Source organism: Eleutherodactylus coqui, chromosome 5 (assembly GCF_035609145.1).
Source record: "Eleutherodactylus coqui strain aEleCoq1 chromosome 5, aEleCoq1.hap1, whole genome shotgun sequence".
Lineage (NCBI taxonomy): Eukaryota > Metazoa > Chordata > Amphibia > Anura > Eleutherodactylidae > Eleutherodactylus > Eleutherodactylus coqui.
The window spans coordinates 115,885,693-115,903,522 of NC_089841.1; the positions used below are offsets into that span (position 1 = coordinate 115,885,693).

The 17,830-nt window shown below is 39.0% G+C and overlaps 1 protein-coding gene across 1 annotated transcript in view; it reads left to right on the forward strand.

Annotated features, from left to right (window-relative positions):
• FER (FER tyrosine kinase) overlaps positions 1-17,830 on the forward strand; it is a 202,114-nt gene that overhangs the window by 152,208 nt on the left and 32,076 nt on the right. The window contains exon 18 of the mRNA XM_066603044.1: positions 1,581-1,704. Within this exon, the coding sequence (XP_066459141.1) occupies positions 1,581-1,704 (124 nt within the window). The remainder of the gene's footprint in view (positions 1-1,580; positions 1,705-17,830) is intronic.

Here is a 17,830-nt window from a genome sequence, read left to right on the forward strand (position 1 = left end):
GTATCTATGACGCAAATGCTCTCCTATATATTCCTTCTGCTAAAATAAAGGAAATGGTTAAAAAGGTGATGGTAAATTAGGCTGCATCAGGCCACAATACGTTACTTTTGAGTTTACGTATTTGTATTTTACTGTTGAGCCAGGCTACAGACCACCAATGAAATCTGCAGATATTGTTGTGGATTTTGGTGCAGACATAGCCACACTATTTTATCCATTGCATTGCAATAAATAAAATATGCAGTAAAATCCTACAGCGTTTCTACAATAGATTGGCCTCCTGCACACAAGTGGAAATTCCACGGCGGGATTTCCTGCAGAATTTCCACCGCTGCCATAGGATTGCATTAGATAATGCAATCCTATGCAGACAACCGCGATTTGACCGCATGAAAACTCGCGGCATGTCCTATTTCTGTGCGAGCCTCGCAGAGGCCCACACAGAAACGTCACTGGTGATGTACTGGCTCTGGACTGTGCATGTGCTAGCTGGGCGGCAGCCGGCACATAGCAGAGCGGAGAGAAGCCGGGAGGAGGTGAGCCGTGGGTCGTTGCAGGGGCACGACTCGCATCCCACTGCGAGAATTCTCGCAGTGGGATCCAACCCGGCCATCTGCTGGAAGCCATAAGGTCTGCTGTAGATTTCAAAATCTGTAGCATGTCTGGAATCCACTGCAGATCTTTTTTTTACACTATAAGACTGCTCTCACCCAGGCGTTTGTAAAAACAATGTGTTTTTCAGCACTTTCAAACGAGTTTGACAACCTTTTTAATGCACCCCATCATTGCAATGGTCCATTAAAAATAGCGGAAATGCACAAATAGAGCAGATAGCGTTCAAAAAGAATGGCATTAGAAACATTGCACTTAAACGCTCTTCTAAAACCCCCATTACAATCAATAGATGCATTTTACAGCCTTTTTAGCGGGTGTTTCAAACACTGCGCTAAACGCTGAATAAACCGCTCGTGTGAGAGCCGCCTAAGTGAATGGTCTTTGCTAAACCCCATTCACTTAGATTGTACTATTTGTTGCAGCATCTTGGTGTGGATCCTGTAACCAAAATCCTATAGCAAGCAGGCTATTGTTGAAGCACCACAACTATTGAGGACACCATATGGTTCCCTACTAAAAATCAAGTCAATTTCTAGTAGATCTCTCAAAAGCAAATAGTCTAAGTGGAATTTTAGTATTCCTTTTAGATCTGTAGGAAAACAAATCCATTACCAAATCATTATACCTCATCTGTTTTAAACCTGAGGTTCATCACTAGATTAACTGATTGAGGCAAGTCTGAAAGTCTCCTGACAGTTGACATCAAGGGATAAAACTTTTAGTTATATACTTTAAAATTCTCTAGATCCTTTTCCACTCTCAGTATGAAATAGATTTCCACTCTCTGCCAATCCAAGTATATACATTTAAGGGGGAGTTGGCGAAGATAGCTTTCACGCATAAGCCATGTAGATTTGTGACACTTCTTGGCGTACGTTTATATGTTGTTGGCAACTGGTATAGTTTTATTCAGTGGAGTTCTTGTATGTTTTTAGGTCACACTGTCCTTTTGTCTGTTTTCTCAGGTGGTGATTTTTTGACCTTTTTAAGAAAGCGGAAAGACGAGATGAAAACGAAACAGCTTGTGAAGTTTTCCTTGGATGCTGCTTCCGGCATGGCCTATCTGGAGTCTAAAAACTGTATACACAGGTATTAATCTTATGAAGATTTATGACTGAAAGACTATTGCGTTGATTACCTTCTTTTAATGTTTTTAGGAAATATGCTTAATTTAAGTTTCCCTTCCACCCCATAGATCAAATATCAATGTTTTCTTTTCCTAGAAATTATAAGAATGCTTGTATATATAATCACCTCCTATTTTAAATCCTTTTGGCTTGGTTTATCCTGGATGGCTAGATAAAGCTATTTTCTCTTTTGATGGATATTCCAGTTTTCATAGGCATGGTTACCATTTCTTTACAGTTTAGGCTGTTATTCCGTTGTTTTCTTTTATTATCACCTCCATCTTCAAGAGTTATGATTTTCTCTGTACAGTAATGCTTCATTAAAGCAAAACAGAAAGACAGGCCTGACAGCTGATGAAGTAATTTTATAGAGAAATGCCTGCTGAAACTACACTGTGCCCAATTCATTTAACACTTGATCTCTTGAGTCCACTACTTAATTGGACCTCTTAACATTTATAGCACACTAGGGGCCTCTTGGTTTCTTGTCTGTAAAGGAAACTCTTTAACTCTTATTATAGCAGCTATAAAAAAGTACAATACAGAGTCTGTAATTTTGCCTTTTGTTTTTTTTTTAGTTTTTTTTCTAATCTCCGCTCCCCTCAAGTCATCTTTCTGCTGTCTTTTCTGTAGAATTTGTTATGCAACATTTTATAACAAATTTATCAAATCAGACAGATTAATAATTCTCGCTGGCAACGCGAGACTACGCTGTAGAGAGTTTAATCAGTTGAATGCCACTGGCGGTTCTACTGATGATGAACTACCATTCAAGCAATGTTCATGTATTCTAAAGACTCCTCCAGAGTATGTTGCTGAGTTAAGTCTCTTCTACAAATACATTTATAAAGTTAGTAGCTAGGCTATCAGGAAGCCCCTGGGAAATGTAGTGCAGTAGTGTGAATAATGTGATTGTAGCTACTGTTAATGAAGTTAAAATATTGTAAAGCTTGATATGACTTTATTTTATTGGGCTGGGCATTAACACGGTATTTGTTATGCTAGAATTTACTTGTATCAAACAGATCATTGCCACAGTTACATTGTTTTGCAAAGTCTCTTCCCCCTTTATGTATAATTTATCTTGAAACATTATATGGATTCTTATTTTTGTCTAGATGGTTTCTGTAGTTTACTTGTATTTGTTTCCCTTTATTTTCTGTAATCCAGGTTCTCAAAAAAACAAAGGTTCTCAAACAAAAACTAATAAAAATTACAATTAAAAAAAAAAAGAAAAACAGAACAAAAATAACCATACTGGACTACAATTTGTGTTAAACGTTTGTGCTTTTTGATATAGGCCAAGCTACCATATATTAGATCTTGCCCAAATATTTGCATGTCATTACTATCAATGGCATGTAAATGGCCCGACAGAGGGAGGGGCTCCTTCTGTCTACCAAACAGCCTTCCAGTTACCATGGCCTGACATGGATGTCTTCCTACTAAGCCCTGCCTGTACATCTACAATATACTGCAATACTTAAGTTTTGCAGTATATTTTACGTGCAATCAGACCATCACTAGTTGAAGTTCCCTGTACTGACTAAAAAAGAAATTAGATGAATAGTTTTTTTAATTAGTAAAATTAAAAATATAGTTTAAAAAACATATTATCCCATTCGTTGCATTAAAAGGAAAAAAATGGCATTGTTGTGCCTGATTTATTAAGATGCAATTTATTACATCTTATATTACATTATTAATTCTGCATGGTAAACACCCTCAGAAAATAAAAATATGCAATGCTAAAATTGCATTTTTTTCGTCACACTGTCTCACTGAAAAAGTTGTATAGCAAAGGTCTAAATGTTGTCTAAAATGGTAGTAATAGTAACAACAATTTGCCCCACAAAAAAACAAGCCTCTACCCTTCTCTGATTCCCTCTACCCTTCTCTGATTCCCTCTACCCTTCTCTGATTCCCTCTACCCTTCTCTGATTCCCTCTACCCTTCTCTGATTCCCTCTACCCTTCTCTGATTCCCTCTACCCTTCTCTGATTCCCTCTACCCTTCTCTGATTCCCTCTACCCTTCTCTGATTCCCTCTACCCTTCTCTGATTCCCTCTACCCTTCTCTGATTCCCTCTACCCTTCTCTGATTCCCTCTACCCTTCTCTGATTCCCTCTACCCTTCTCTGATTCCCTCTACCCTTCTCTGATTCCCTCTACCCTTCTCTGATTCCCTCTACCCTTCTCTGATTCCCTCTACCCTTCTCTGATTCCCTCTACCCTTCTCTGATTCCCTCTACCCTTCTCTGATTCCCTCTACCCTTCTCTGATTCCCTCTACCCTTCTCTGATTCCCTCTACCCTTCTCTGATTCCCTCTACCCTTCTCTGATTCCCTCTACCCTTCTCTGATTCCCTCTACCCTTCTCTGATTCCCTCTACCCTTCTCTGATTCTATGACTGAATCCTGCACTGAGCAGGGGGTTGGACCCAATGACCCTGTAGGTCCCTTCCAACTCTACCATTCTATGAAGCCCTCACACTGGTGAGTTGACTGTAAAATAGTTACGGGAGTCAAAAGATGGCAACAGAAAGCTTTTTTTTTTTTTTGAAGTTCTATGATCCCGTAAGTGCCCTCATATTACATTGCTTTTAACATACATAGTCTTTTAAAAAGCCATTGTTTGTCGAAACCTGACTTGACATACAATGTCACAGACAGTTGGATAAGTAGCTCATGAACTTTTCTGGAAAATCCTGCCAATGAACATTTCACTGGGAAAACTACGGTATTACTGAAGCGCATTAATTGATTGGCTGTCTTGTAGTGCTTCTCTATAGTATAATACATTACTACATGTATTGTGCTGCTGACTATCTGTGCCAGTATGGGCAGCTCCTTTTGGATACCAAATGAGGGCAGCTCCATGTTATTTTTTGGGAACACTGTGTGTACTATACAGAATCCTTAACCCATTAAGGACCAAGCACAGTAAATTTATGGCGCTTAGTTCTGGGGATTAAAGCTCCTGCTTCTGAAACCTATCAGAAGCAGGACTGGTTGTCAGCTGTTAGTCACAGTTGAGAACCCGAAGGAGAAGGTGGAAGTGGTTTTTAACCCCTTCTGCCTTCTCCTTTCTCTAGTACACAGCGCTCAATGAATGCTATGTACTAAAGAGTGGAAGTATAACTTCCACTACATGAGTTGGTGGTCACATGACCGCTGGGATCCCCTGGCACAGCAGAGCTACAGGGTCCCAGAAGACCCTGATAAGCTCTGTCACTATTGTCACTACAGGGGATGTTTTTCCCTGCAACTGGGACTCCTATGGATGTCCCAGCTACAGTGGAAAAGTGTTAAAAAAAAAAGGAACAAAAAAAAACATGTGAATGTTCCCCAGACATCTTATATGAGATGGGGGACATAGATTGTAAAGAAAAAATAATTACATAAATAAGTTAAAACAAAATTACAAAATAAAAAAAATATATATATATAAAAAAGAAAATAACCTAAAGCCGACGTCAACCAAAACCATCACCTTATGTGCACTGTAATCCAAAAACATACATATATATCAAAACGTCCGAAACAAAATGAGGAACCCACTCCCATACTTTATTTTAACGTAAATGTACTAATTAAAAAAAAACTATAAATATTAAAACTTTTCTTTTTTTTTAGCTTTTTACCCCCAATAAAGCTAAAACACGGGAAAAAGTCAATGAAAAAGATATTTAAAAAAATAGCCCTATATGTCATGGAAAACAAAATGCAGCAAAAATAATTTTGGTAGCTGAAGGAAAAAAAAAATAGGGCAGTTAAACCACCACATGGGTAAATCCCTAAAAAGTGTCTGGTTCTTTAGGACACGAAACAGCCTGGTCCTTAAGGGGTTAAGAAGCCCCTGTCCTCTATATAGAAAGCTATTTGCATCTTCCAGCTACTCTTTCTTACTTTTTGTCTAAGGACTTGCTTATCTGTATTAGTTATTTGTAGAATTTTTTTTCATATTTGTATTACAGTTGGCTGATAATTTGGAGGCTTCAGAACCAATTACCAATTTAGAGTAATTTCTCTAATTACCCGTTAGAGTTATGGCTTCAACCTACAATTTTTTCAACATAAAAAGATTGTCCCGAAAATATTGTATATTAAGGTATCGCTGTAGTACAACATAAAACTCTAGAAATGTTATATGTGTCATGTTTACTGCATCTTGGACACTGTAGAAACATCCCCATTTCACCCCATTAGAGGTTTTTAAGTTTTCCAGTACATTACCGTATTTTTCTGACTAGAAGATGATCATTTTATCTGCGAAAAATGGAGATGAAATCTCTGTGCCTCTTATCTTCTGAATGTACCTTTAAAAAGTTATTTATCTGTTCTCTTTCTGGGAGGAAGGGAAAGCAGCAGAGGTTTTATGGCTGAGCAGTCCTCTTCTGAGAGAGTTCTTATCTCTCTCTCACTGTGTGAGACTTGGAGGAGGGAGTCTGTTCTCTTTAATTGGAGTCTTCAGAGAGTTTTGTTGCCTTGCTGCTGTCATTTTCATGGTGAAGGATGGAGAGTTAGGAGGGGTTTCTGCACTAAAATATGCCACTTCATTTCCATGTATTCTTTTAATCCTACTTCTGATATTCCCAGGACTACACCGAGGGGCATAAAATTGGCTCTGCTCTCTGTCAATCTACAATCAGTCCCACGTTTTTCTCTCTTGCCCCACAGCATTCCTTAATTGGCCACCTTGCCTATGTACATAACAATAGGAAGCAGCCGTTATAAGTACAAGTTCTCCTGACCGTATACTGCTGTTCCATATTGTTAATAGACTGGCAAGTTATAAAAGAGACAATCTCTGTAATTTTGATGGTACAAATACTCCTTTCCCCCCTTAATATCTACATATATTTTGCACTATAGTAAAGGCTACCGTGTTCCTATATCAGAATGTCGGCTGCAAATATCCCCATAACGGTGTGTCAGCTGCAGATGTCTTCTCTTGTAAACATCTGGTTTAAAATATTTGTTCTTGCTCTTTTAATACTAGAACCTTAGAAGCGTCTTATGGTCCGAAAAATACAGCATATTGTTCATTAAATGGTACCATTGAAAAATACCATTCATCCCGCAACAAACAACCTGTCATTTTTTATATGTTGCCGGAAAATTAAAAAGTTAAGACTGTTTGAAAGTGGGGGTGGAAAAATGAAGGGGTTTAATATGACTAAATTAAAAGCAATGGAGTTTTTCTTATTAGACTCTGCATGTAGCATTTGCTTTGGTTTCCTTATAATTAATCCCAATTGTTGAGCTCTCCAGTTTGTTTACCTGTATATAGATATAATTTAAAAATTCTGGCATTAAAGGGATTGTTCAAGTTGTAGCTTATTCATAAAACCCCTTCTGTATGCCGTCACATAACATATGCTCACATGTGTGTCCCGCACCTTTGCTCTGTCCTCCGCGCCCGTGTTTGTTTACAGGCTGCATTCCCTCCCTGTTTATGGGACATCACAGGCACTGCAGCCAATAACAGAGCTCCGTGATTGAGTGCTGTGCTCCGTCATTGGTTGCAGTACCTGATATGTCCCGTAAACAGGCTGGGGCAGCCTGCAAACCTGACATCAAAGGGGAGACCTGGAGCAGTACTGCAAGTAGGAGTGGGGAGAGTTGAGTATATGTCTAATTTGTTATGTTACTGCATGCGGAAGGGGTTTTACCAATAGACTACAACTCGGACAACCCCTCTAACTGTTTTTTTTTCAGCATTCGTTGAGAACTGAATATTAAACATCGGTAGTATAGGGGCAATGTCTTTACCCCATATATGGAACAAGAAATTGACAGATTATGCTTTTTAATATATATTTCATTCTGTTACTGTATTTAAAACTAGTCTGTAAAGACCACAAAAGGATACAAAACCGCACCACTCATAATTATCAGAGAAGGTCATACAGACATAAGGTGACCTTACCATCAAACACTACAGAATGTTCAACTAAGTCACAAGTCTACAAAACTGTCAATTTAATACCAGGTCACCTACATGTACAATTAGAAAACCATTGTTCAGGCGTATGCAGCAATTCCTTTGGGTTAAGAGAAATGTATCAAAAAGCCAAAGGCCTTTTGTTTAAACCATAGTTTTAATAAATACAGAAGTTAAACAAAAATGTACTTCAAATTCATAGAGTAGCCAGTAATGATCTATCCTCCAATCTATAGTGCGTAAGAAGTAGGATTTTGGTTCCTGTAATACTATTCTTGGTGTATGTATTTTGAGGGTTTCCAGTTGAAGGTGCTGGAATAAATGTATGTACTGTATTAAGAAAAGCGTAAAGAAAATGTGATATTACACATTGTCCATTTCCATATAGATGAATGGCCCTCCTCGTAATTTAACAGATGATGTTCTACAAAACAGGAGACACAGCAGCTCTCTGTTCCGGCTCATCAAGAGGAGTCCAGAGCCGAAGACCCCCTCCATTATCGTGTATGCATGCCCTGAAGGGGCATATGGACTAGGGTTGTCTTTGAGACAACCGCTTTTATTGAAAAATAAATATTCTAGATTTGTTTTTAAAAGGCACCTGTCATATTCTACATGCCCTATAAACTAAAGTTATGGGCTCATAGGGCAGGGGGTGCTGGCTCTGGGAATGTGACTTTCACACTCGCCTGCCTCCCTGTTCCCGCTTTATTTATAATGAGAGGACAGTGTGTGCGCACACAATGAAGAGAGAGAATCCTCTCAATGTACCAAGCACTGGCTTTCATGTTTGATAACAAGAAAGTGGGGAGGTAAGGGAGTATGAAAGTCACATCCCAAAATTTAGCTCCCCCTGATCTATGTGCCCATAACCTTAGTTTATGGGGCTTATAATATCTGATGGGTTCTCTTTAACCCTTTCTAATCCACTGTCTGCCCTCTAAAGACATTATGATTTAAGGCTCTACAGCTCCGATGTTGGAAGACATCTGCCAGGGTTCTCTTACTGTATATTGCCAGCATCTCTGCTGTCGGAGCCTATTCAACGTGTCACCTCATGCAATACTGACTTTAGCCAGCATATAGCGCCGTTGTATACTGACAGAAAAAGAGTAAGCCCCCTAGGAAAACCAGGATACAAATTGGATTGGAAAGGGTTAAATGTGTCCACACAGCATAACCTGGACAGAAACGAGCACTGTGGAATTGTAAGAGAATGTGCAAAAAAATCCCTTTTTTTTTTTTTTTTATTTCTTTTATTTATGGCTGTTGTGTATTTGCTGCTATCATCACCTTAAGGGTTGGAATGCGCGGTGAAAACTCCCAAAGAATTGCCATGCTGCAGATTTAGAATACACATGGCATGTCCATTTCAGTGTGGATGCTTCTCTGCTACACATTGCATGAGAGTTGTTACAATCTCATCCACTATACTGCTACTGTATCCTGCTGCACATTTTCCAGCGTATTCGCTGCCTCTGAATATACCCTTACTGTGTGGTTCTGGAACAGTTAAATGTTTCCATGATTTGGGTAGTTTATTTTTCTTGTCCATAGAGTGCTTTCACATACAATTTCTTACAAGCTCTACACAACCTACCAGAGGCACTTCTGCCTCCCAGCAGACTTGATTTTCATGAAGACAAAATATTGGTTTGTACAGCTAGAAAACAGAAGCTGCTTGAGCGATGAATCACTGTATCAGATTTGGTTTTAACTTTAATTTTATCGTGTGATCCTCTATTGAGAAATGCTACTGAATATCCTTAATACAAATGATGCACGGTGTCCAAAGAGTGCAAGACTTGCTGTAAATATGTGATCTATAAAACATTGCCTTCTAATGAATTTCTATTACATTAGGATTTATTTTTGCTATAACGGTATTATGTTTTTTCTAATGTAGACCTTTTAATTAAAAATATATAGCTGTACATTGAATTTATAGATAAAGTGGGCTTTTTACTCGTTGCAACCAATCTGAGATCTGTTATTTCAGACTCTACAATGTCTAATTTAAAGATTAGTCTTACCAGAAAGTAAATCCTCAAAGCAAGCTTTTGTGTAGACACTGCAAAAAGCAGGGAACATTGGTCATTTTCATCTCCACAGCCATCCGAATAGTAGACTGAGCTGTGAATGAGAATTGACTAGATAACTAATGCTGTCACTCCTGATCACAAAAGAAGTAATACAAAGTATTTGCATAGTTATTTAACGGTTTGGCCCTGGTATTGGGTGCTTGGACCCACTATGTTACCAATGGATTTGCCAAGGCTAAGCCAAAGTGCAGAAATCTAAGGGATTTTGTGCAAACAACCTTCAGGTCACTTCCCTGGAGTAGTCTCTGATAAACAGAAGTCTGGCTGCAGAAAAGTGAGGTCAGGCCTGGCAGAATTCATTCTGCATGATAACACAGATCCCTGGCAGGGTAGACCGCCATCCTAAAGTGGAGTCCGGAAATGGGCAGGGCAAAGGCAAAATAGAAAGCAAATACTTTCACAAATTAATAAGTGACCACCAATCGGACTGTTATAGACTCATTTATAGATGGCACGTGGCAAAATCGAACATTGATAGTAGGTTAACTGTTCTAGCCAGAGCAATGAGGGAGATATGTTAGCTTATCCTCCATGTCAATGTGTTTTCTCTACCACTTTTAGAATCTGAAAATATGCTGACAGATGTCCTTTTTAGTGTCACATCCACCACATTACATAAATGGCACTAATCCTGGAGCAAATCGTTAATAAATGCCTCTCTACAGATGCAATACTGTTTAAGTGAAAGGCACAAATTCATTGTTGCATACGGACCAACGAGTTTTGAAACCTGTTTACACAAATGTATAGAGAGAGTACATTAAGTAGCCTTCTTTTCACATTGTATCAAATAGTCAGTTATTGAATAAAATTAACATGAACAGTCAAACAAAAGGTTTATTCACTTTCTGAAATCTACAATAACTAATAACCTGCATAGTAAATTGTAATTCTTCACACGACGCTGCATAATTAGAGTGTGGGAGATGCTAGCAGTTGCTCAGAAGAATAAACCACTTCTCTTTATGGATGCTGCTCACCCAATCGGCACACAATCGCCGTTGTTTTTACAATTATTTCATTTTTCTTTGTCATGATTATCAATAGAGATGCTAATGTATTTTTTCAATGTTGTGCACCTATGGCTTTTGATTGCGGGTTGCTGCCATATGTCAAAATAATTTAACTAATCCACTGCGCTTGCTTTCACATAGCTTGGGAATGTAGCGAGAATTGCCTTTGGGGATACATTTTCTGTGAATAATGACAGGCGCACTGTTTTGTTGAAGAGAAATGGGCACATATAACCTAATGTTCTTTTCCCATTTCTTATCCTAGCATGAAAGGTATCCATTAAAGTTAAAATAAATAATGAGATTCATGTCCATCAGCTAAAGAAGGGGAGAAGTTACAGTAGAAGATTGAAACTGTGATTTTAATGAAATATGCTTGTTTTAGGCTGCCTAACCGTAAACTAAGCATAGAATGCTATGCAGGCTTGATCAATGAGCAAGTAGAACTATTATCGCTTACACTTATTGCTATATAGTTATGGGTTTTGTGGCTCAATTCTTGTGAGATGCTAATTTTATTTATTTTTTTGTGTCATGGTCGTTGAAGGCACTTCTGCGACCTTTTCGATTTTATGAAAACCTAATAAATTATTAGAAATTTGGGCGTGCCTAAATATGGTTTGTACTGTATAAATACAGCTATTAACACTTTCCAATCCACTGTCTAATGTCTTACAACATTCTGATTGAAGCCTGTACAGCTCCGATGTCGGAAGACATCCGGCAGGGTGTTCTTACTGTATATTACTGGCCGCTCTGTTGTAGGGGGGGGCTTCTGACATGTCACATACTCTAGCCAGCAGATGGCGCCATTGTAAAATGGCAGAAAGTGAAAGCCCCCTAGGAAACCCTGAATCAAAAATTGGATTGCAAAGGGTTAATTTGAGCCATGTTGACCTTAAACAGTCAACAAACAATTCTGACCATGGTTTACAGTTATGTAAAGGAATAAAATTGACATTATACAAGGATGTAACACAGCACATTCCCACCCTTACCACAGAACACGTTTATGATACCTTTATTTAAACGACGTCTTGAGTGACAATTTTGAAGACATTCTTAGAAGTTTTTTGACTGTCAATTCATTGTTCTGTGCTATGTGTCTTCAGCTTTCATAAGTCTGTACTTTTATTTCCACTTGTTGGCACTGCATGCTTGTAATGTGCAAAGCCCAGTTGCTTTCTATCTGTTACCAGTTAATTGCAATGCTATTCTGCATTTATATACGTTTATCACATAGGTTTATATCTTTTAGGTCTGAATAATACCTATTATTAGGGAGTACAATCCTGGTATGTTTACATGAAGTATACTTTTGATTTCCATTTCCAATTACGGTTTTCACCGAATTCGAGCAGCATAATATAATGACAGCTTTCTTTATGAACATAAGAGAAATTTTCCATGCTCGTTTTTCACTTAAGCAATTTAGAAAGCTGTGCATGAAATAGGCTCTATAAAATAATGTTGCACATGTCGTAATTCTTTTCCAGATTTGCTCAAAGCTGTACACTGTATAAAGAAAAATCATCCCATTAGCTAGTCTTACTATTCAGTCCCGTTAGCAGAATCCGTCCTTGCAATATGAGCTTAAGGATGAGATGAAATTATCCTCAGCGTTAGCCAAGAATTTGTTTTGTTGGATGATTAAAATTGCTTTATATTTTGAAGTACAAATTCAGTCTCAAAACGGCTTTTTTTTGTTGAGCAGAGACAAAAGCAGTGGCAATGTTTTGTGATTTAGTAATTATGACAATATAGTGTATAAAGTTTAGTTCTAATTTTAGAGGATCCATCATGGAGACGGATGCCTTTAAAGGGAACCTGTCACTGCACAACGGCGCTGTAAATTAGGTTTTGGTGCCGGTCGGGGGAGGTGATGAAGCTCCGGGGGATGTGATGAAGATCCGGGGGATGTATTTTTAATACTCACCCATTCCCCCATTCCTGGTGAAGTCTGACTCTCTTCAGACCACTGTGCGCACGTACTCCCATAGACTTCTGTGGAAGTTCACACGCACAGCAGTCTGAAGAATGAGGTTTTCAGACTGTGCTTGGACTTCCCTAGTGTAAAACTGGATGCGGGGTGAGTATAATACATGCCCAGCTGCCCCTCGTGTCCCCGAACAGCACCAGAACTTAGGCCCCATTTACACGCAAGGATTATCGCTCAAAATACGTTCAAACGATGGCTTTTGAGCGATAATCGTTGGTTGTAAACGCTTCCGTCTTTCACTCTTCAGCTGAACGATTATTTTTAGGTGAGCATAAAATCCTATGTTCAGCCAAAGAGAGATAGTAGGGACCGCAGGCTGTGTTCTCCATGGGAGCAACTGATTACTTTGTATTGAGCTGACAGCACATAGTAGGCCATGCGAAGATAATGCAGCTGAGTGCAAAGTCCAGACCACATGCTAGGATTTGCAAACAGCTGCTGGAGGCTCATTTGCATGTAAATGAAGGTAATAAACTGCTAATGAACATTTAGTATCCATTAGCAGTTTATACAAAACGATTGGTAAAACTGTCAATCTTTCATTCGTTTGAAAGATTGTCTTTGCGTGTAAATGAGGTGTTAGTTTTTGGTGCTGTTCAGAGGGGAGAGATTCCCTTTAAACAAACCTAATTTCGCCTAATAAATAATAGTAGCAAGTGTCATTTTCAAGTTACAAATCATTTCCTGTTTTTATGTTACCAGTTTGGACGCGCCGTAATATTACTATTCGACTGTTTTTGGTGGAAAATGATACTTGAATCTTGACTTCCTCCTGTAAGAAACATTACTTTCCCTCTGTAAGAACCCACAAAAGTTGGCCATCCTATTCGGATTGTACTTCCTTTTGGATGGTCTTCAGTGACTGAGATGTTTTGTGTACGTAATACACGGTGAATAGAACCCATTGATCTCAATGGGTTTTGTTCACATGAGCGTATTTTTTTCGCATGATGTACAATCACATGAAAAAATACACAGCATGACTTTGTTGGAGCATATTACACATTGCAGTAAGTCATTGAAGTAAATGCGTGGGCACAAATACGCATTGAGTATGCCGGAAACCTGCTCATTTGCATACCATTTTGATGAGCCAGTTTTACGTTTTTTTTTTGCATGCAGTGTATTTGTGCAATTAAAACACGCCAGAGCAGGTGAAAAACGCAGGCGTAAGCAATTTTTGGTCGCGCAAATACATATTGCATTTGCATGACTGAATTGCGCTTAAATCCATGGGCATGAACCCTAATAGTGACCCCTTGAGTAGCCCCAGTAGTAATAGTGATCCCCATAGTGACCACAATAGTTAGTGGACCCAAGTAGTAACAGTGTTCCCTAAATTGGCCTGAATAGTAATAGTGACCACCATAGTAGTACTTGGGATTCTGCCCAGCCAGAGGTTAATAGCAACCCCCCTATTGGATCAGGAATCTGGAGTCATGAGGCACAGGTTTTAATGCAGAAGGTATATCTGGCTGTAGAATGTTATCTTTCTGTTTACTGGAGAAACCTTTGGTATTTGTCATGCTGAAATAACAGTCAGTATGGTGGTCTCTTTGTTCTCGCCATACCATTGGAATGGCGAATGACATTCTGCGCTTGCCTTTCAGCCTCTGTGTGAGATGAGTGTTACATGACACACAGATGATGTGCGGTGCCACTTCTTATCTTGGTCACCAAGCTTTATTCCTAGATACTTGTGATAGTCACACTTTACCAAGGATGTTCTATTCCTCTGCTGTGCCTTTGTTGTGGATTGTCCGCAGACATAGCAGAAACTGTCTGGGTTGTTCAGACATCCGCGCCGCTCAGCCATACTATTAAATTTAGAAAAAATAGTCCCAGTCTAACCTGTAAACACAGTTAATTAATTACAACAAACTGGTGGATGAGTGTTTCCGCCACGTTGAAACATACCCTATATGTTACATAAATGTACCCTTATAGTGTTCAGTCAGCGCGCGGTGTGTAACAGTGATTGCGGAATAGGTGCAAAATCACTTTTTTTTTTTATTGTTGTTGTTAAGCAAGGTTAATGGCGAGCCGACTGGATTCATTGCATAGGCAAGTTTCCGAAAAATAAAGTACAACAGCAATTAGATTACATTCTTCTCCATAACTGGAAAACCTTACGTGGCAGAAACAAAACGGGTATCATATGTGATTTCAGCACAGTAAGGTTACTGTAAGCCGCCTATCTGCTTATTGGTTACAAAAATTGTGCTGTACAGTGTGTAAAAAAAAAAAACAAAAAAAAAACAAACACACTCTCTTACCCTCAAATTGGCTGCTTAGGATGGTTGGCATTCTATTGAAGAGGGGTATACCAAAGCTGCACTTACTACATGTACATTAAATGAATTGTTTGATTTTCTGTTATGAATCCGGAAAATTGGGACAGAAGCCTTCTTGAAAAACTGCCATGTCTAGTTTATCTGATATCTGTTGAACTCTTTGGCGGTCTTTATCAGTGCTCCCAACAGACTCTTCCATTATTGCTTGTATTGTTTTCTGCAATTATCCCTATCAGTAAGGAATTCTTTGCTTTTGAAGCTAAGGATACTCAAGTGCAAGGCTACAGTATTAAATGGGCACTTACCCATGGAACTTTTCACCATTAATCATCTTCACTGCTTGACGCTCTAATAATTCTGCAATAAATCATCTCATGTCACTGGGAGTGGCAGTATTTTCTTTCTGTCGCAACTATATTAATGGTGTCTTGAAAATTAAGTCAAATCCTTTTTGGAACCTTGTCTTCAAGTTATAAGATATAGGTCAAGTGGTTTCCTTCATAGCTTTGCTTTGTTTCTAAAGTTTTACACACAATATTTCCTCAAACGTTTCTCATGAACTAACTATGCTGTTTAATGAAAACGTGAGTTTTATCTCTATGGTCAATACAATCTGGTCTGTGATGTTGAAACCAGTAATCATACCAGTTTATGTTTACCTGATCTGAAAGCTAAGTGATCATTTAAAGGGCTTGTCCAGGATTTAAAAAAAAACGTTTTTCTTCCAAAAACCGCTCCACATTGGTGAAGGGTTTGTCTGGTATTGCACCTCGGCTGTATTGAAGTGAATAGGGCTGAGCTGTAACACTTCACACAACCTGTGGATATCTAGGATGCTATTTTTGAAAGAAAGCAGTCAAGGATATTTGAACAATAACATTGCCTTTAAGGAAGTCATCAAAATTGTATCTCTCCAGCTCTTAATCGGGTTTTCTGGGTACAAAACAGAAATTCTGAAAATGCCAGATGAAAATTAAATATAAGTACCTTGGGTCAACCACTCTGGACCATTTTCCGTGTTTCTGTGCATATACCGCTCTACCCCTGTGTTTACATGCATCACTTCCGCAATGAACGCTGCAGCAGACTTTTTCCTGTAATGTCCAGCATGCATAGAGCGTGTCTCCTGGTCAGCGTTGTAGCTCTCCCCACAATTCGCAGATCCTGTAGCTTACTATCGGGAGCCTTCCTCTCACACATCAGCCCTGACAAACTTCTGGATCACTGCCAACTTCAGCAGGGCACACAAAGCAGTGTCTATTCATAAAATCATAGAATGGTAGAGTTGGAAGGGACCTCCAGGGTCATCTGGTCCAAAGCCCTGCTCAGTGCAGGACTACTAAATCATCCCAGACCTATGTCTGTTCAGTCTCTGTTTAAATATTGCCATTGAAGGAGAACTCACCGACTCCAGTGGTAACCTGTTCCACTCATTGATCACCCTAACTGCCAGAAAGTTTTTTTTCTAATATCTAAATTGTGTCTCGTTCCTTTCAGTTTCATCCCATTGCTTCTAGTCTTTCCTTGTACAAGAACATTCACTAAGTTGTCCCTAAGCCACTCCCGTGTGCTTGGGGTCATTGTCTTGTTGGAAGGTAAACCTACTGCTCAGTCTGAGGTCCCTTGCACTCTGGATATGGTTCTCATTAAGAATAGCTCTGTAATTTGTTCCGTTCAGTTTTCCATCAATACCGACCAGTCTCCCTTTCCCAGCCACTGAAAAATTACTTCACAGTATGATGCTGCCGCCACCATGCTTCATTGTAGGAATGTTATTGGGCATGTGATGAGCAGCGCCTGGTTTCCTCCAGATATAGCTTTTCCAATTGAGGCCAAAAAGTTCAATCTTGGTTTCATCAGACCAGAGAATCTTGTTTTTCATAGGCTTGAGTGTTTTAGAGATTATTTTTTTGCACAAGACCACAATATAGCAAAATGTAAAAAAAAAAAAGTGAAAGGAGGAAAGGATCTAAATACTTTCCGAATGCATTTTATCTACACAAGTGGTGCAATTAAAGGGAACTTTTCACCAGGTCCATGCTGCCAGGGCCACAAGCAGCATAAACCCAGGACAGGTATGTACACTGCTCCCATGTATATCTTGTTGTCTGGCTGTGAGTAAATCAATGGGCTTTTAGTGCTGCGTATTATGCATGCAATACATAGAATAAATAGGTTTGTGTGAGTGAGCCTTTAACATTCCCACATAGCTCTTGTTATAGGCACATCTTGGCAGCTTCATGTACCTACACAGAAATGTATGGCAGCTCCGACTTGTTTCTAGCATAAATTAAACATAAATTTGTTGGTCTGGGGTGGCCAATTCCCCTCCCAACAATCCCCACCCACATTTTCAAAAGTGGATAAGGCAACACAGCCTAAAAGTCGTAAAGTTTTGCACAAATCCCCAATTGCACAAAAACACACAACTTTTATACATCAGACGCCGATGCCCTATATGTCCATCAAATTCAACATGTAGGAGAGAAGAGAACATGGATGACTGGAAGGGTTGGGCTAAATCTTAATACTTAGTTGTTGGTTTTTTTTTTTAAATAAGCAGACTTTCGGAACAGGAGATGGAGGCAGAAAGACGGCTAGAAAAAAAGAACATTATTTTCAGTGTTGCTAGCTAAGAATTTGTTGTTGAGTTCTTAAAATCTTTGAAAAATGCTAGTTCTTGAAGAGCCTCGGGCTGTGTCTGCCATAACAAAAAATGTTGCTGGAACCTGGCC